At 36.4% G+C, this 13,589-nt stretch overlaps 1 protein-coding gene across 1 annotated transcript in view; it reads right to left on the reverse strand.

Annotated features, from left to right (window-relative positions):
* Positions 1–13,589, reverse strand: part of LOC137022913 (kielin/chordin-like protein) — a 99,840-nt gene that overhangs the window by 21,608 nt on the left and 64,643 nt on the right. Inside the window, exons 27-36 of the mRNA XM_067389382.1 lie at positions 12,233–12,420; positions 7,726–7,819; positions 7,289–7,471; positions 6,373–6,543; positions 4,862–5,038; positions 4,075–4,245; positions 3,714–3,890; positions 2,890–3,060; positions 2,544–2,720; positions 1,145–1,227 (exon numbers count right to left, since the gene is read on the reverse strand). Coding sequence (XP_067245483.1) covers positions 1,145–1,227; positions 2,544–2,720; positions 2,890–3,060; positions 3,714–3,890; positions 4,075–4,245; positions 4,862–5,038; positions 6,373–6,543; positions 7,289–7,471; positions 7,726–7,819; positions 12,233–12,420 — 1,592 coding nt within the window. The remainder of the gene's footprint in view (positions 1–1,144; positions 1,228–2,543; positions 2,721–2,889; positions 3,061–3,713; positions 3,891–4,074; positions 4,246–4,861; positions 5,039–6,372; positions 6,544–7,288; positions 7,472–7,725; positions 7,820–12,232; positions 12,421–13,589) is intronic.

The following is a 13,589-nucleotide window of genomic DNA, read 5'->3' on the forward strand; positions in this document are numbered from 1 at the left end:
ACACATGTTCTAATTTGTCATACTGTTTGAAAATGAAAAAAAAAAATTAATTGTGTCATTAATTACTCACCCTCATGTCATTCCCCAATTGTAAGACCTTCATTCATCTTCGGAACACAAATTAAGATATTTTTGATAAAATCCGATGGCTCAGTGAGGCCTCTATTGCCAGCAAGACAATTAACACTTTCAGATGCCCAGAAAGCTACTAAAGACAATATCTAGTGATGGGAGATTTCAAAATACCACTTCATGAAGTTTCAAAGCTTTACGAATATTTTTTTTTTTTTTTTGGCGCACAAAAAGTATTCTCGTCACTTCATAACATTAAGGTTGAACCTCTGTAGTCACATGAACTGTTTTAAATATGTCTTTAGTAGCTTTCTGGACATTGAAAGTGTTAATTATCTTTCTGTCAATGGAGGCCTCACTGAGCCATCAGATTTTATCAAAAATATCTTAATTTGTTCCGAAGATGAACAAAGGTCTTATGGGACGACATGAGGGTGAGTAACTAATGACAGAATTTTCATTGTTGGCTGAACTAACCCTTTAAACTGTCAAATAAAGACAAGGTTATGCCAAAAACACAAAGTTCACATAAACACAGTCGGTTATATCTGTGAACATAAACAACAAGTAAAGAAATCACATGTGTAAAATAGATCTGTATATTTAAGTGAAAGCAGTGTAATATACAGGCTACTGCTACTGTTAATATGAATCAAACAGTAAAAGAAAAACACAAAATCACTCACTGCTCTTGACTGAATAAATTTAGTAGCTTTAATAAGAATACATTTCTTACTTGAATGCTGCTGTTAAATGCTGTGGACTGTGTACAGCTCACTCAGGGCAGGTCTATGCTAATAGGGCAGAGTCTGTCAGCACTTCTGGGCGGGGCCTAAGCAATGTGATGTCATATTGCATAGAAAATGCAAACGGCTTGTTCTGAGACACTATTTATGATTTATGGGGATTAAAGAAAGAGGGTGGATTTTTACCATTATAGGGTGGTTGCATACTCCCTGCTGACACAAATTTATGTTCAAACACCATGTAAAAATGAATTTTGCTTAAAAGGTCCCCTTTAAAATGTAACAAAACAAAACATGATTATCACTCTGTTTGCGTGTGTACTTACAGAGCACCTGCACTCCTCACATGATCCTGTGGGTGATTGGAATGTCTCACCATCTGCATAAACTCTTCCCTCAAACTGACAGCCTGTGCAATAAACACACACACACTCTTATCAATGTGAGGGTCATATGTTTTAGTTTATACCACAGCCATGAACCCTAATTTGCAACTTGCAAGTCACAGGTTTTATGAAGGGGAGGGGCATTCTCATTCTAAAGAGCATCTAATTGGACAAAAATCATTGTAGTGCAGGATGAGTCATCAATACTTAGTTCTCATTTTAATCAGAAGAGAATTGATTGTAAAATTTAATTTCTGCTAAAAGTGCACTTTGTCTGTAGACCAGTGGTCTCAAACTGCCGGCCCGCAGGCCATTTACGGCCCGCCCTCCCCCTCTACCCGGCCTGCAACTGATCTCAAAAATAAAACATAATCCGGCCCGCTAAATTATTATTATTATTATTATTATTATTATCTAGTTGCTACCTCTCTGATATGCAAATAAAAATTTGCCGTTCTAGGAGCATTTACATATCGCGTCACATTAAGCGGCCGCGCCGCATTCTTCTTTCCAATGCGCTTTCGCTCCAGTGGCGTCTGTCGTTGCTATGCAACCATGAGCCGCGCTCTCAACCACGTCGCTTCTATTATGAGCGCGCTTGCCTAAATTAAGTTACAGTAAAAGCACTCGACTTTAAGTCACGACTCACGAGCGTCGATTTAAATCACCGAAACGCGTCCGATGCAACCATTAAACGATACCGATGCTCAAACGGCATATTGAGTGCATATTGAAAATACTTCCACTAAATATTAAATCTAATAATGTGTAACAATGAGAGATTTTTATTTTTTGGCAAAATAAAGTTGATATATATATATATATATATATATATATATATATATATATATATATATATATATATATATATATATATATATATATATATATATAGCTCCAGTTTTTTTGTTTATTTCTGACCCCTCCACGCCACAAGTGTTGATGGTTTTATTCCTAAATTACTAATTTTTTTTATTCCATGTACCTTGTTGGATGTGAGAAATTTGCACCAGACTATTGCAATAAATAGTATTATATTAGTAGTATTATTAGTAGTATTATATTAGTAATAGTATTATATTATTATATTACACTGTAACAATGAGAGAGACACTGCTGTTTACATTTAGTATGGTAAATAAAATATTTATAGTATAATATGTTAGTAGGCCTAATGAAATTGGAAGTAAATGAGAAATATTGCAAAGGAAAGTACATTTTCTGAAATGTTGCGCTTTCTTGTGCTTGAATGTTAATATGGCCCTCCTATGAGGTGTCAATCACAGAAACGGCCCTCCGCCAATTTGAGACCCCTGCTGTAGACAGTGTAATACAGTACCATCACACACAGGACAGCACTGGCCCGGCCGAATGACGGGGTAACTACATCCCGGGTTGGGACATTGCCTCTTATTGCAGGTCACATGACCATTCCTGCACATGCAACGACCACAGTGATCAGCAGGGTCTGCAAACTCCTGACCATTCTGGTACTCCACGCCACCATATATGCAACCTGAAGAAAAAAAAAATACAACTCATAATAATAATAATAATATTGATTCAATTACATACTGTAATATATAAGACACTTAAACAGCCACTAATAATACTCAATTATTTTAATTTCCTGTACATCATGCAAATCTTCACATGAATGTGTATAAATATATGCAAACATGTACCATCGCAATGTGGGCAGCACTTGCCCTGTACAGGGAAAGGACAGGCGGTGCGCGGACATTGTTTACGGTTACATGTGACTGTCCCATCACGACAAACACATGTCCTACATTGGTCTGATGTATCCTCAAATGTATCGCCATTAGCGTGTTCCTTCCTATTATACAGACAGCCTGCATGGCCGAAATCAGACACAGACATAAATATATACTTTTCATATATATATATATATATATATATATATATATATATATATATATATATATATATATATATATATATATATATACACATACACACACATACATATATATGTGCTAACATTTTAAAGTGATATATTTTATGGTGCCGTTCAAAAGGGTCTGAACGTTTTTTTATGTTTTTGTAAGAAGTCACTTATGTACGGAAAAGGATTAGGGCCAAGCAATAATAAAAAAATAAAACCATCTCGAGATTAAAGTTGTTAAATTTCGAGAAAATAGTCGAGATAAAATGTTAAGAATAAAGTCATTAAATTATGAGAAAAAAGTCCCTCAAACTGACAGCCTGTGCAATAAACACACACACACACTCTTATCAATGTGAGGGTCATATGTTTTAGTTTATACCACAGCCATGAACCCTAATTTGCAACTTGCAAGTCACTTGCAGGTTTTATGAAGGGGAGGGGCATTCTCATTCTAAAGAGCATCTAATTGGGCAAAACTCAATGTAGTGCAGGATGAGTCATCAATACTTAGTTCTCATTTTAATCAGAAGAGAATTGATTGTAAAATTAAATTTCTGCTAAAAGTGCACTTTGTCTGTAGACAGTGTAATACAGTACCATCACACACAGGACAGCACTGGCCCGGCCGAATGACGGGGTGACTACATCCCGGGTTGGGACATTGCCTCTTACTGCAGGTCACATGACCATTCCTGCACATGCAACGACCACAGTGATCAGCAGGGTCTGCAAACTCCTGACCATTCTGGTACTCCACGTCACCATACATGCAACCTGAAGAAAAAAAAAATACAACTCATAATAATAATAATAATAATAATAATAATAATATTGATTCAATTACATACTGTAATATATAAGACACTTAAACAGCCACTAATAATACTCAATTTTTTTAATTTCCTGTACATCATGCAAATCTTCTCATAAATGTGTATAAATATATGCAAACATGTACCATCGCAATGTGGGCAGCACTTGCCCTGTACAGGGAAAGGACAGGCGGTGCGCGGACATTGTTTACGGTTACATGTGACTGTCCCATCACGACAAACACATGTCCTACATTGGTCTGATGTATCCTCAAATGTATCGCCATTAGCGTGTTCCTTCCTATTATACAGACAGCCTGCATGGCAAGAATCAGACACAGACATAAATATATACTTTTCATATATATATACATATATATATATATATATATATATATATACATACACACACATACATATATATGTGCTAACATTTTAAAGTGATATATTTTATGGTGCCGTTCAAAAGGGTCTGAACTTTTTTTATGTTTTTGTAAGAAGTCACTTATGTACGGAAAAGGATTAGGGCCAAGCAATAATAAAAAAATAAAACCATCTCGAGATTAAAGTTGTTAAATTTCGAGAAAATAGTCGAGATAAAATGTTAAGAATAAAGTCATTAAATTATGAGAAAAAAGTCCCTCAAACTGACAGCCTGTGCAATAAACACACACACACTCTTATCAATGTGAGGGTCATATGTTTTAGTTTATACCACAGCCATGAACCCTAATTTGCAACTTGCAAGTCACTTGCAGGTTTTATGAAGGGGAGGGGCATTCTCATTCTAAAGAGCATCTAATTGGGCAAAACTCAATGTAGTGCAGGATGAGTCATCAATACTTAGTTCTCATTTTAATCAGAAGAGAATTGATTGTAAAATTAAATTTCTGCTAAAAGTGCACTTTGTCTGTAGACAGTGTAATACAGTACCATCACACACAGGACAGCACTGGCCCGGCCGAATGACGGGGTGACTACATCCCGGGTTGGGACATTGCCTCTTACTGCAGGTCACATGACCATTCCTGCACATGCAACGACCACAGTGATCAGCAGGGTCTGCAAACTCCTGACCATTCTGGTACTCCATGCCACCATACATGCAACCTGAAGAAAAAAAAAATGCAACTCATAATAATAATAATAATATTGATTCAATTACATACTGTAATATATAAGACACTTAAACAGCCACTAATAATACTCAATTCTTTTAATTTCCTGTACATCATGCAAATCTTCACATAAATGTGTATAAATATATGCAAACATGTACCATCACAATGTGGGCAGCACTTGCCCTGTACAGGGAAAGGACAGGCGGTGCGCGGACATTGTTTACGATTACATGTGACTGTCCCATCACGACAAACACATGTCCTGCATGGGTCTGATGTATCCTCAAATGTAGCGCCATTAGCGTGTTCCTTCCTATTATACAGACAGCCTGCATGGCCGAAGTCAGACACAGACATAAATATATACTTTTCACACATATATATATATATATATATATATATATATATATATATATATATATATATATATATACATACACACACATACATATATATGTGCTAACATTCTAAAGTGATATATTTTATGGTGCCGTTCAAAAGGGTCTGAACGTTTTTTATGTTTTTGTAAGAAGTCACTTATGTACGGAAAAGGATTAGGGCCAAGCAATAATAAAAAAATAAAACCATCTAGAGATTAAAGTTGTTAAATTTCAAGAAAAAAGTCGAGATAAAATGTTAAGAATAAAGTAATTAAATTATGAGAAAAAAGTCCCTCAAACTGACAGCCTGTGCAATAAACACACACACACTCTTATCAATGTGAGGGTCATATGTTTTAGTTTATACCACAGCCATGAACCCTAATTTGCAACTTGCAAGTCACTTGCAGGTTTTATGAAGGGGAGGGGCATTCTCATTCTAAAGAGCATCTAATTGGGCAAAACTCAATGTAGTGCAGGATGAGTCATCAATACTTAGTTCTCATTTTAATCAGAAGAGAATTGATTGTAAAATTAAATTTCTGCTAAAAGTGCACTTTGTCTGTAGACAGTGTAATACAGTACCATCACACACAGGACAGCACTGGCCCGGCCGAATGACGGGGTGACTACATCCCGGGTTGGGACATTGCCTCTTACTGCAGGTCACATGACCATTCCTGCACATGCAACGACCACAGTGATCAGCAGGGTCTGCAAACTCCTGACCATTCTGGTACTCCACGTCACCATACATGCAACCTGAAGAAAAAAAAAATACAACTCATAATAATAATAATAATAATAATAATAATATTGATTCAATTACATACTGTAATATATAAGACACTTAAACAGCCACTAATAATACTCAATTCTTTTAATTTCCTGTACATCATGCAAATCTTCACATAAATGTGTATAAATATATGCAAACATGTACCATCGCAATGTGGGCAGCACTTGCCCTGTACAGGGAAAGGACAGGCGGTGCACGGACATTGTTTACGGTTACATGTGACTGTCCCATCACGACAAACACATGTCCTGCATGGGTCTGATGTATCCTCAAATGTAGCGCCATTAGCGTGTTCCTTCCTATTATACAGACAGCCTGCATGGCCGAAGTCAGACACAGACATAAATATATACTTTTCATACATATATATATATATATATATATATATATATATATATACATACACACACATACATATATATGTGCTAACATTCTAAAGTGATATATTTTATGGAGCCGTTCAAAAGGGTCTGAACGTTTTTTTATGTTTTTGAAAGAAGTCACTTATGTACGGAAAAGGATTAGGGCCAAGCAATAATAAAAAAATAAAACCATCTCGAGATTAAAGTTGTTAAATTTGTTGTTAAAAAAAATCTTTAAACTTTGAGAAAAAAGTTGTTAAGTTATGAGAACAAATTCGTAATTTAACGATTTTTCTCGAAATTTAACAACTTTAATCTCGAGATGGTTTTATTTTTTTATTATTGCTTGGCCCTAATCCTCTTCCGTACTTATGCTCACCAAGGCTGCATTAATTTGAACTAAATACAGTACATACAGTTTTTGGTAAATAGAAAGAACAACTTTTATTTGAAGTAGAAATCTTTTGATATAATAAATGTCTTTACTGTCACTTTTGATCAATTTAATGCACACTTGCTAAATAAAATTTCTTAAAAAGAAAAAAATCGTACTGACCCCAAACTTTTGAACGGTAGTGTACATATACATACATATATAAATAAATATAAATACTGCTCTCTACATATCAGTATTTGTTGATGAAACCTCATTAAAACTCTCACACGCTCTTTCATGGGGTTTTTATGAGGTGTCTCACCATCACATGTGCGACAGCACTCTTGAATTATGGGGTGAGAGCAGGTGGCAGAGGGGCAGGGCCTGTGCTGGCATCTCATCATCCCATTGGTGCAGGTGCATAATTGACATCTGTTAATAGGATGGTAGAACTGCTGCATGTGTCTGTAACGCTGTCCTTCAACATAGCAGTCAGCAAGGGGTGCTGTAAGGAATGAGATAAACACATTTACATCTACATACACTCAAACAAACACTTGCATACAGACTTACAGTATACAAGGGAGTGTAATGGTGTGTCCCTATGGGTGTGTCAGATCATGTTGGAATTATGGGAATTTTGAGATGCTGACTAGTAAATTGTACGTAAACAGCTTAGAGTACAATCTTTGAATTGTCAACTCGTAATTAAGGTGATTCAGACGTGACGTGATTGTGGTATAAGAGCAGCAGTGTGACCTGGACATTGGGCGCAGCACTCTCCTGGCTGAATGAACGAATCAGCACAATTCACCGCTGGACATCGCTTCATCAGACACTGGACGTTACCATTCTACAGACAAACACACACAGAGACACAACACAGATCTACAGTATGACTCTGATATGTGTGGATGTACACTACAGTTCAAAAGTTGGGGTCAATATGATTTTTTTCTTTATATTTTTATTCAGATTTTGAACTTTCTATTCATCAAAGATTCTGAAAATAAACAGTTTCCACACAAATATTAAGCAGCATAATGTTTTCAACATTGCAGCAAATCAGCATATTAGAATGATTTCTGATGGATCGTGTGAAACTTTTTACGTCCCGTGAGGTAGTTTGTACTGTTCTGGGCGCAGTCTTGTTTGTTTTTGTCTATGCGGTTTGTTGTTCCCTTTTTCTTTTCTGTGCGGGAGTTTGATTGACAAGCGATCTAACCAATCAGAACGCCGCATCCGCCATTTTGTCCGACAAAGCAGCCAGTAGTTAAAAGATTAACCTCGGTGGAGTTAAACTTGAAAAATGAGCTGTGTCCCAATTCAGGGTCCGCGCACTTCGAAGTGCATGAAAGGGGTGGGGTTTTGGAGTGGAGGGTTGCCAGGTCTGCGCAACAAAACGATCCCAAAAGTAGTGTAATCACAGCACAAGTGTAAAAGTATCCCAATCCCAGACATGGCAACAATGAGCCGAGCGTCGTTACATGGCTCGCGACTGTGTGACAGACAGCTGACAGTTGACGTTTATGTGTGCATTTTAAAGTTTTATGACTTTCTATTGGGTTTTGACATGCTTCACTTCCGGCGACGACGGGACACTGGACCAAAATATGTTTGGTTAAAATAGGTAATGTTAGGTTTATATCGTTCGCAATAGTTAACCTTGTTTGTTTTGTTTTTTTATATTAAATTATGTTAAATTTATGTTAACTGTGAAAATATATACATTCATATTTCTACATTTATTCTGTATTTAAGTCTGAATTTAAAGTACAGTACTTTAGGATTTTATTCAACTGCACTCCATCTCAGAGACAAATACTGTATTTATGAAAACCAGATATTACAGTTTGATTTAGATATTGGTCAACACGGGGCATTGCTTACATTTATGTGAATTCACACAGAACTCCTGTTGTCACTGGCGCGCAATGAATTGTGGGATAGTGTAGACCGCGAAGTGTCAAGAAATCGGCGCTTCATTCCACTGGGAAACGGAGAGGGTGCACTTGAAGTCGCTCTCGAATTACGTCATCCCTCCTCGCGTCGCCGTCGCGGTGAATCGCACTTCAAAGGATGCTTTCCCCCACTTTTCTCAAGAACAGAATACAGTGCATAAAATGGGCACATTAAAATGTGTCGATATCAATATTATTTAAATGTAACTTTGTCAATGAAACAGCCTAATTTCTGTACAGCTTATTTTTGTGATGTACAGTAAGTTAAAAATGAAATGCGTATACATTATATTTGTAAAGTAATTTATTTGTAAATTAGCCAGAGTAATTTGAAATTACTATAATTTCTGTTCGATAATTTATTTTTTTACGCATGTTCACGTCTGTAAATAAAAGAACTGTTCTGTTCATTGTTTATTTCTTTTATGCAACTTATAATTTTACATGAAACATTATACATATACAACATATACAATCATTTTTTCATCATGTAAATTAAATATTTTTACATTAAAATACATCGTTCTTTACATTACATAAAGTACCTTTGTTTACAAAGGTTAGCCTAACTGTTTACAACTGAACTTAGGTTGAACATCATAAACAACGACTGAGATGGAGTGCAGTTGAATAAAATCCTAAAGTACTTTAAATTCAGACTTAAATACAGAGTAAATGTATAAATATGAATGTATATATTTTCACAGTTAACATAAATGTAACATAATTTAACATAAAAAAAACAAACAAGGTTAACTTGCTAACGATATAAAACTAACATTACCTATTTTAACCATACATATTTTGGTCCAGTGTCCCGTCGTCGCCGGCAGTGAAGCATGTCAAAACCCAATAGAAAGTCATAAAACTTTAAAATGCACACATAAACGTCAACTGTCAGATGTCTGTCACACAGTCGCGAGCCATGTAACGACGCTCGGCTCATTGTTGCCATGTCTGGGATTGGGATACTTTTACATTTGTGCTGTGATTACACTACTTTTGGGATGGTTTTGTTGCGCAGACCTGGCAACCCTCCACTCCAAAACCCCACCCCTTTCATGCACTTTGAAGTGCGCGGACCCTGAATTGGGACACAGCTATGGTGTGTATTGACGTCTTTCCGCGTTTGAAACAACATTCATTCTCATGTTCATGGACTAATAGGAAGAGATGATCGGTTTTTATGAACAGTTGAGCTGAGGATCTACAGCAATCTGTCACGACCATGGTCACGACACATTAAAGAGCAACAAAACGGTTTTTATTGTTTGAATTTCTTTAATAACTACACGGTTTGAAAGCTGGGACTTTGTTTAATATCATAAGTTACCTGCTCTGTCTTGTCTGTCGATGTGTGGTCAGTATCCTCTTTGTTCCGCGATGTATTTTTCACTGCGTGTGGAGTGACAGCGCCACGGCTTGTCGGACAAAGCAACAGTAACTAAGGGGGGCGGGGCTCAGCGAAAGGCTAATTGCTACCCGTTTGCTGATAGCCAACTAGCATTTCACTCATTGGCTCCTCCAGGGAGGAAACCAGCTATAAAAGCCATTAAGAAGGCGAGGAGAAGAGGGAAGAAAGACAGAGACATTTCTCTCTCCACAACGACCTTTTCTGCAGCCCCAGACTATTGTTGCTAGTTTTGGTCTTAACTATCTGACACTTTACTGATGTTTTATTAAGCTTATTGTGTCCCTTTTCACTCCAAAAAAAAATCACCATAAGAGCTAAACAAGAAGTGCACATTAAAATCTCTCTCTCTGTTGCATTATCATCCACATACAGTGAATTACTCAAAACACTTATTACAACTAACAGTAAACAAATACATACAGATATTGTGCCTTTTCGGGGGATACTTAATAAACGGACAAACTTTAAATCTGCAAAATAACTCTGAAGAACTACTTCTTGTCATAACCCAAATAGCTCCGTAGACTAGAAAACCTGTCAAAATAAAAGTCCCGCCTTAGTAAAGCATAGCTCATTCATATTTAAAATACAAAAAACTATTTAAGTGTATACAAAAACAAATTAGAAGACTAATCATGATAAAGTCTGTTACAATAAAGGATTAATATGTATTTAATTTATGCAGTGAAGAATACGCAGTGCTATTTTACATTTGTTTACTTTATTTCTGTACCTGAAAACAATTAAACCTACCTAAAAAGCACTGTTTATTTTACGTATATCTTTGTTCAGTTGTATTTATGTAGGCCTGCTGAATGTTAAATGGATCCAATCCATGTTCATTAAAAATTATTTGATGATGCAGCATTAAACCTGCTAAAATAATTGAATGCAGGTGTTTTTCAACTTTGCTGATTTAAAACATGATCAAAATACTATCTATTTTGATGACAAATTTTCAAAACAGGAATTAACAAATATCGGTATCGGCCAATAATTGTTTGTTAAAATCGTAATCTGTCCCAAAAAATCCTATCGGTGGATCCCTAGTCATAATGGATAGTCACTGCATGTATCAGAATTACCTATTTGCAGTAATGACGAATGAAATTGGCTAATTATTTGACCAAACGTGGCAATACACAAATGTATTTAAACTGACTCGTGTCTTTATTCTGATGTAGATTCTGTTTAGTTTGTTATTCCTCCAGAAGCCTTTTTGTGTTCCAGTTACCATTCCTTTACATAATAAATTAAATTTGCAGTTGATTTTGGTGGTTGGCGGTGTTCTTTAGTGCTGGGGCTGTGAATGAGAAGCTCTTCTCTGAAACTGGGATCATAACACACTGAAGACTGGAGTAATGATGCTAAAATTCAGCTTTGAATAAATTACATTTGAAAATATATTAACATAGAAAGCAGTTGTTTAAAATGAATGTATAATATTTAAATAAATGAATAATGTAATAATATTTGATAAAATAAATGCAGACTTGATGATAAGAGATTTCTTTCTCACCAACCCCAAACATTTGAGCGGTAGCGTATGAGAAAGAGAAACTTACGGTGCAATGGCACATCCTGCATTTGTCTACTGGATGTGGAAATTCCATTCCATTTGGATACTCATTACCTGCATATCTACATCCTGAACGAAAGGGAGAGAAGCTTTAAGTGACTGGTTTGCATATACATACAGGAAAGGGTTTTCAAAAAAAAAAATAAAAAATCATATAGTATACAGTGGTCTGAATAAGTGTTTGCAAAATCCAAATCCACATGGCCCAGTGTGAAAAAGTGCTTGCCCCCTAAACCTAATAACTGGTTGGGCCACCCCTAGCAGCAACAACTGCAATCAAGCGTTTGCGATAACTTGCAATGAGTCTGTTACAGCACTGTGGAGGAATTTTGGCCATTCGGAGGTGGACTTGCTGGTGTGTTTTGGATCATTGTCCTGCTGCAGAACCCAAGTTCGCTTCAGCTTGGGGTCATGAACAGATGGCCGGATATTGTCCTTCAGGATTTTTTGGCAGACAGCAGAATTCATGGTTTCATTTATCACAGCAAGTCTTCCGGGTCCTGAAGCAGCAAAACAGCCCCAGATCATCACACTACTAGCACCATATTTTACAGTTGGAATGATGTTCTTTTTCTGAAATGCTGTGTTACTTTTACACCAGACCATAATGGGACACACAACTTTTGTCTCGTCAGCCACACAGAGTATTTTCCCAAAAGTCTTGGGGATCATCAAGATGTTTTCTGGCAAAAAAGAGCCTTTATGTTCTTTTTGCTCAGCAGCGATTTTCATCTTTGAACTCTGCCATGCAGGCCATTTTTGCCGAGTGTCTTTCTTATGGTGGAGTCATGAACACTGACTTTAACTGAGGCAAGTGAGGCCTGCAGTTCTTTGGATGTTGTTGTGTGGTCTTTTGTGACCTCTTGGATGAGTCGTCGCTGCGCTCTTGGGGTAATTTTGGTTGGCTGGCCACTCCTGGGAAGGTTCACCACTGTTCCATGTTTTCTTCATTTGTGGATAATGGCTCTCACTGTGGTTCGCTGGAGTCCCAAAGCTTTAGAAATGGCCTTATAACCTTTTCCAGACTGATAGATCTCAATTAATTTCTTTCTCGTTTGTTCCTGAATTTCTTTGGATCTCAACATGATGTGTAGCTTTTGAGGATCTTTTGGTCTACTTCACTTTGTCAGGCAGGTCCAATTTAAGTGATTTCTTGACTGCAAACAGGTGTGGCAGTAATTAGGCCTGGGTGTGGCTAGAGAAACTGAACTCAGGTGTGATAAACCACAGTTATGTTTTTTCACACTGGGCCATGTGGGTTTGGATTTTGTTTTCCCTTCATATTAAAAACCTTAATTTAAAAACTGTATGTTGTGTTTATTTGTGTTATCTTTGATTAATATTTAAATTTGTTTGATGATCTGAAACATTAAAGTGTGACAAACATGCAAAAAAAAAAAAAAAAAAAAATCAGGAAGGGGGCAAACACTTTTTCACACCACTGTATATATATATATATATATTATATTTCTCCTAAACAGAAATTACATTGAATGGAGAGCAATATAAGACTATTCAAATGCACACAAAAAAATCATAAATTTAGGGTCAGAAATTAAGAGGGCTTCAGGCCACCTGACATGACAAAAATGTCCTCAAAAATTAAAATATAGTGGGAAAATTTGCCCCTAATGAATTAATATTCTATTCTAGGCTTCGTTACATATTA

The sequence above is a fragment of the Chanodichthys erythropterus genome, chromosome 7 (assembly GCF_024489055.1).
Source record: "Chanodichthys erythropterus isolate Z2021 chromosome 7, ASM2448905v1, whole genome shotgun sequence".
Taxonomy (NCBI): domain Eukaryota; kingdom Metazoa; phylum Chordata; class Actinopteri; order Cypriniformes; family Xenocyprididae; genus Chanodichthys; species Chanodichthys erythropterus.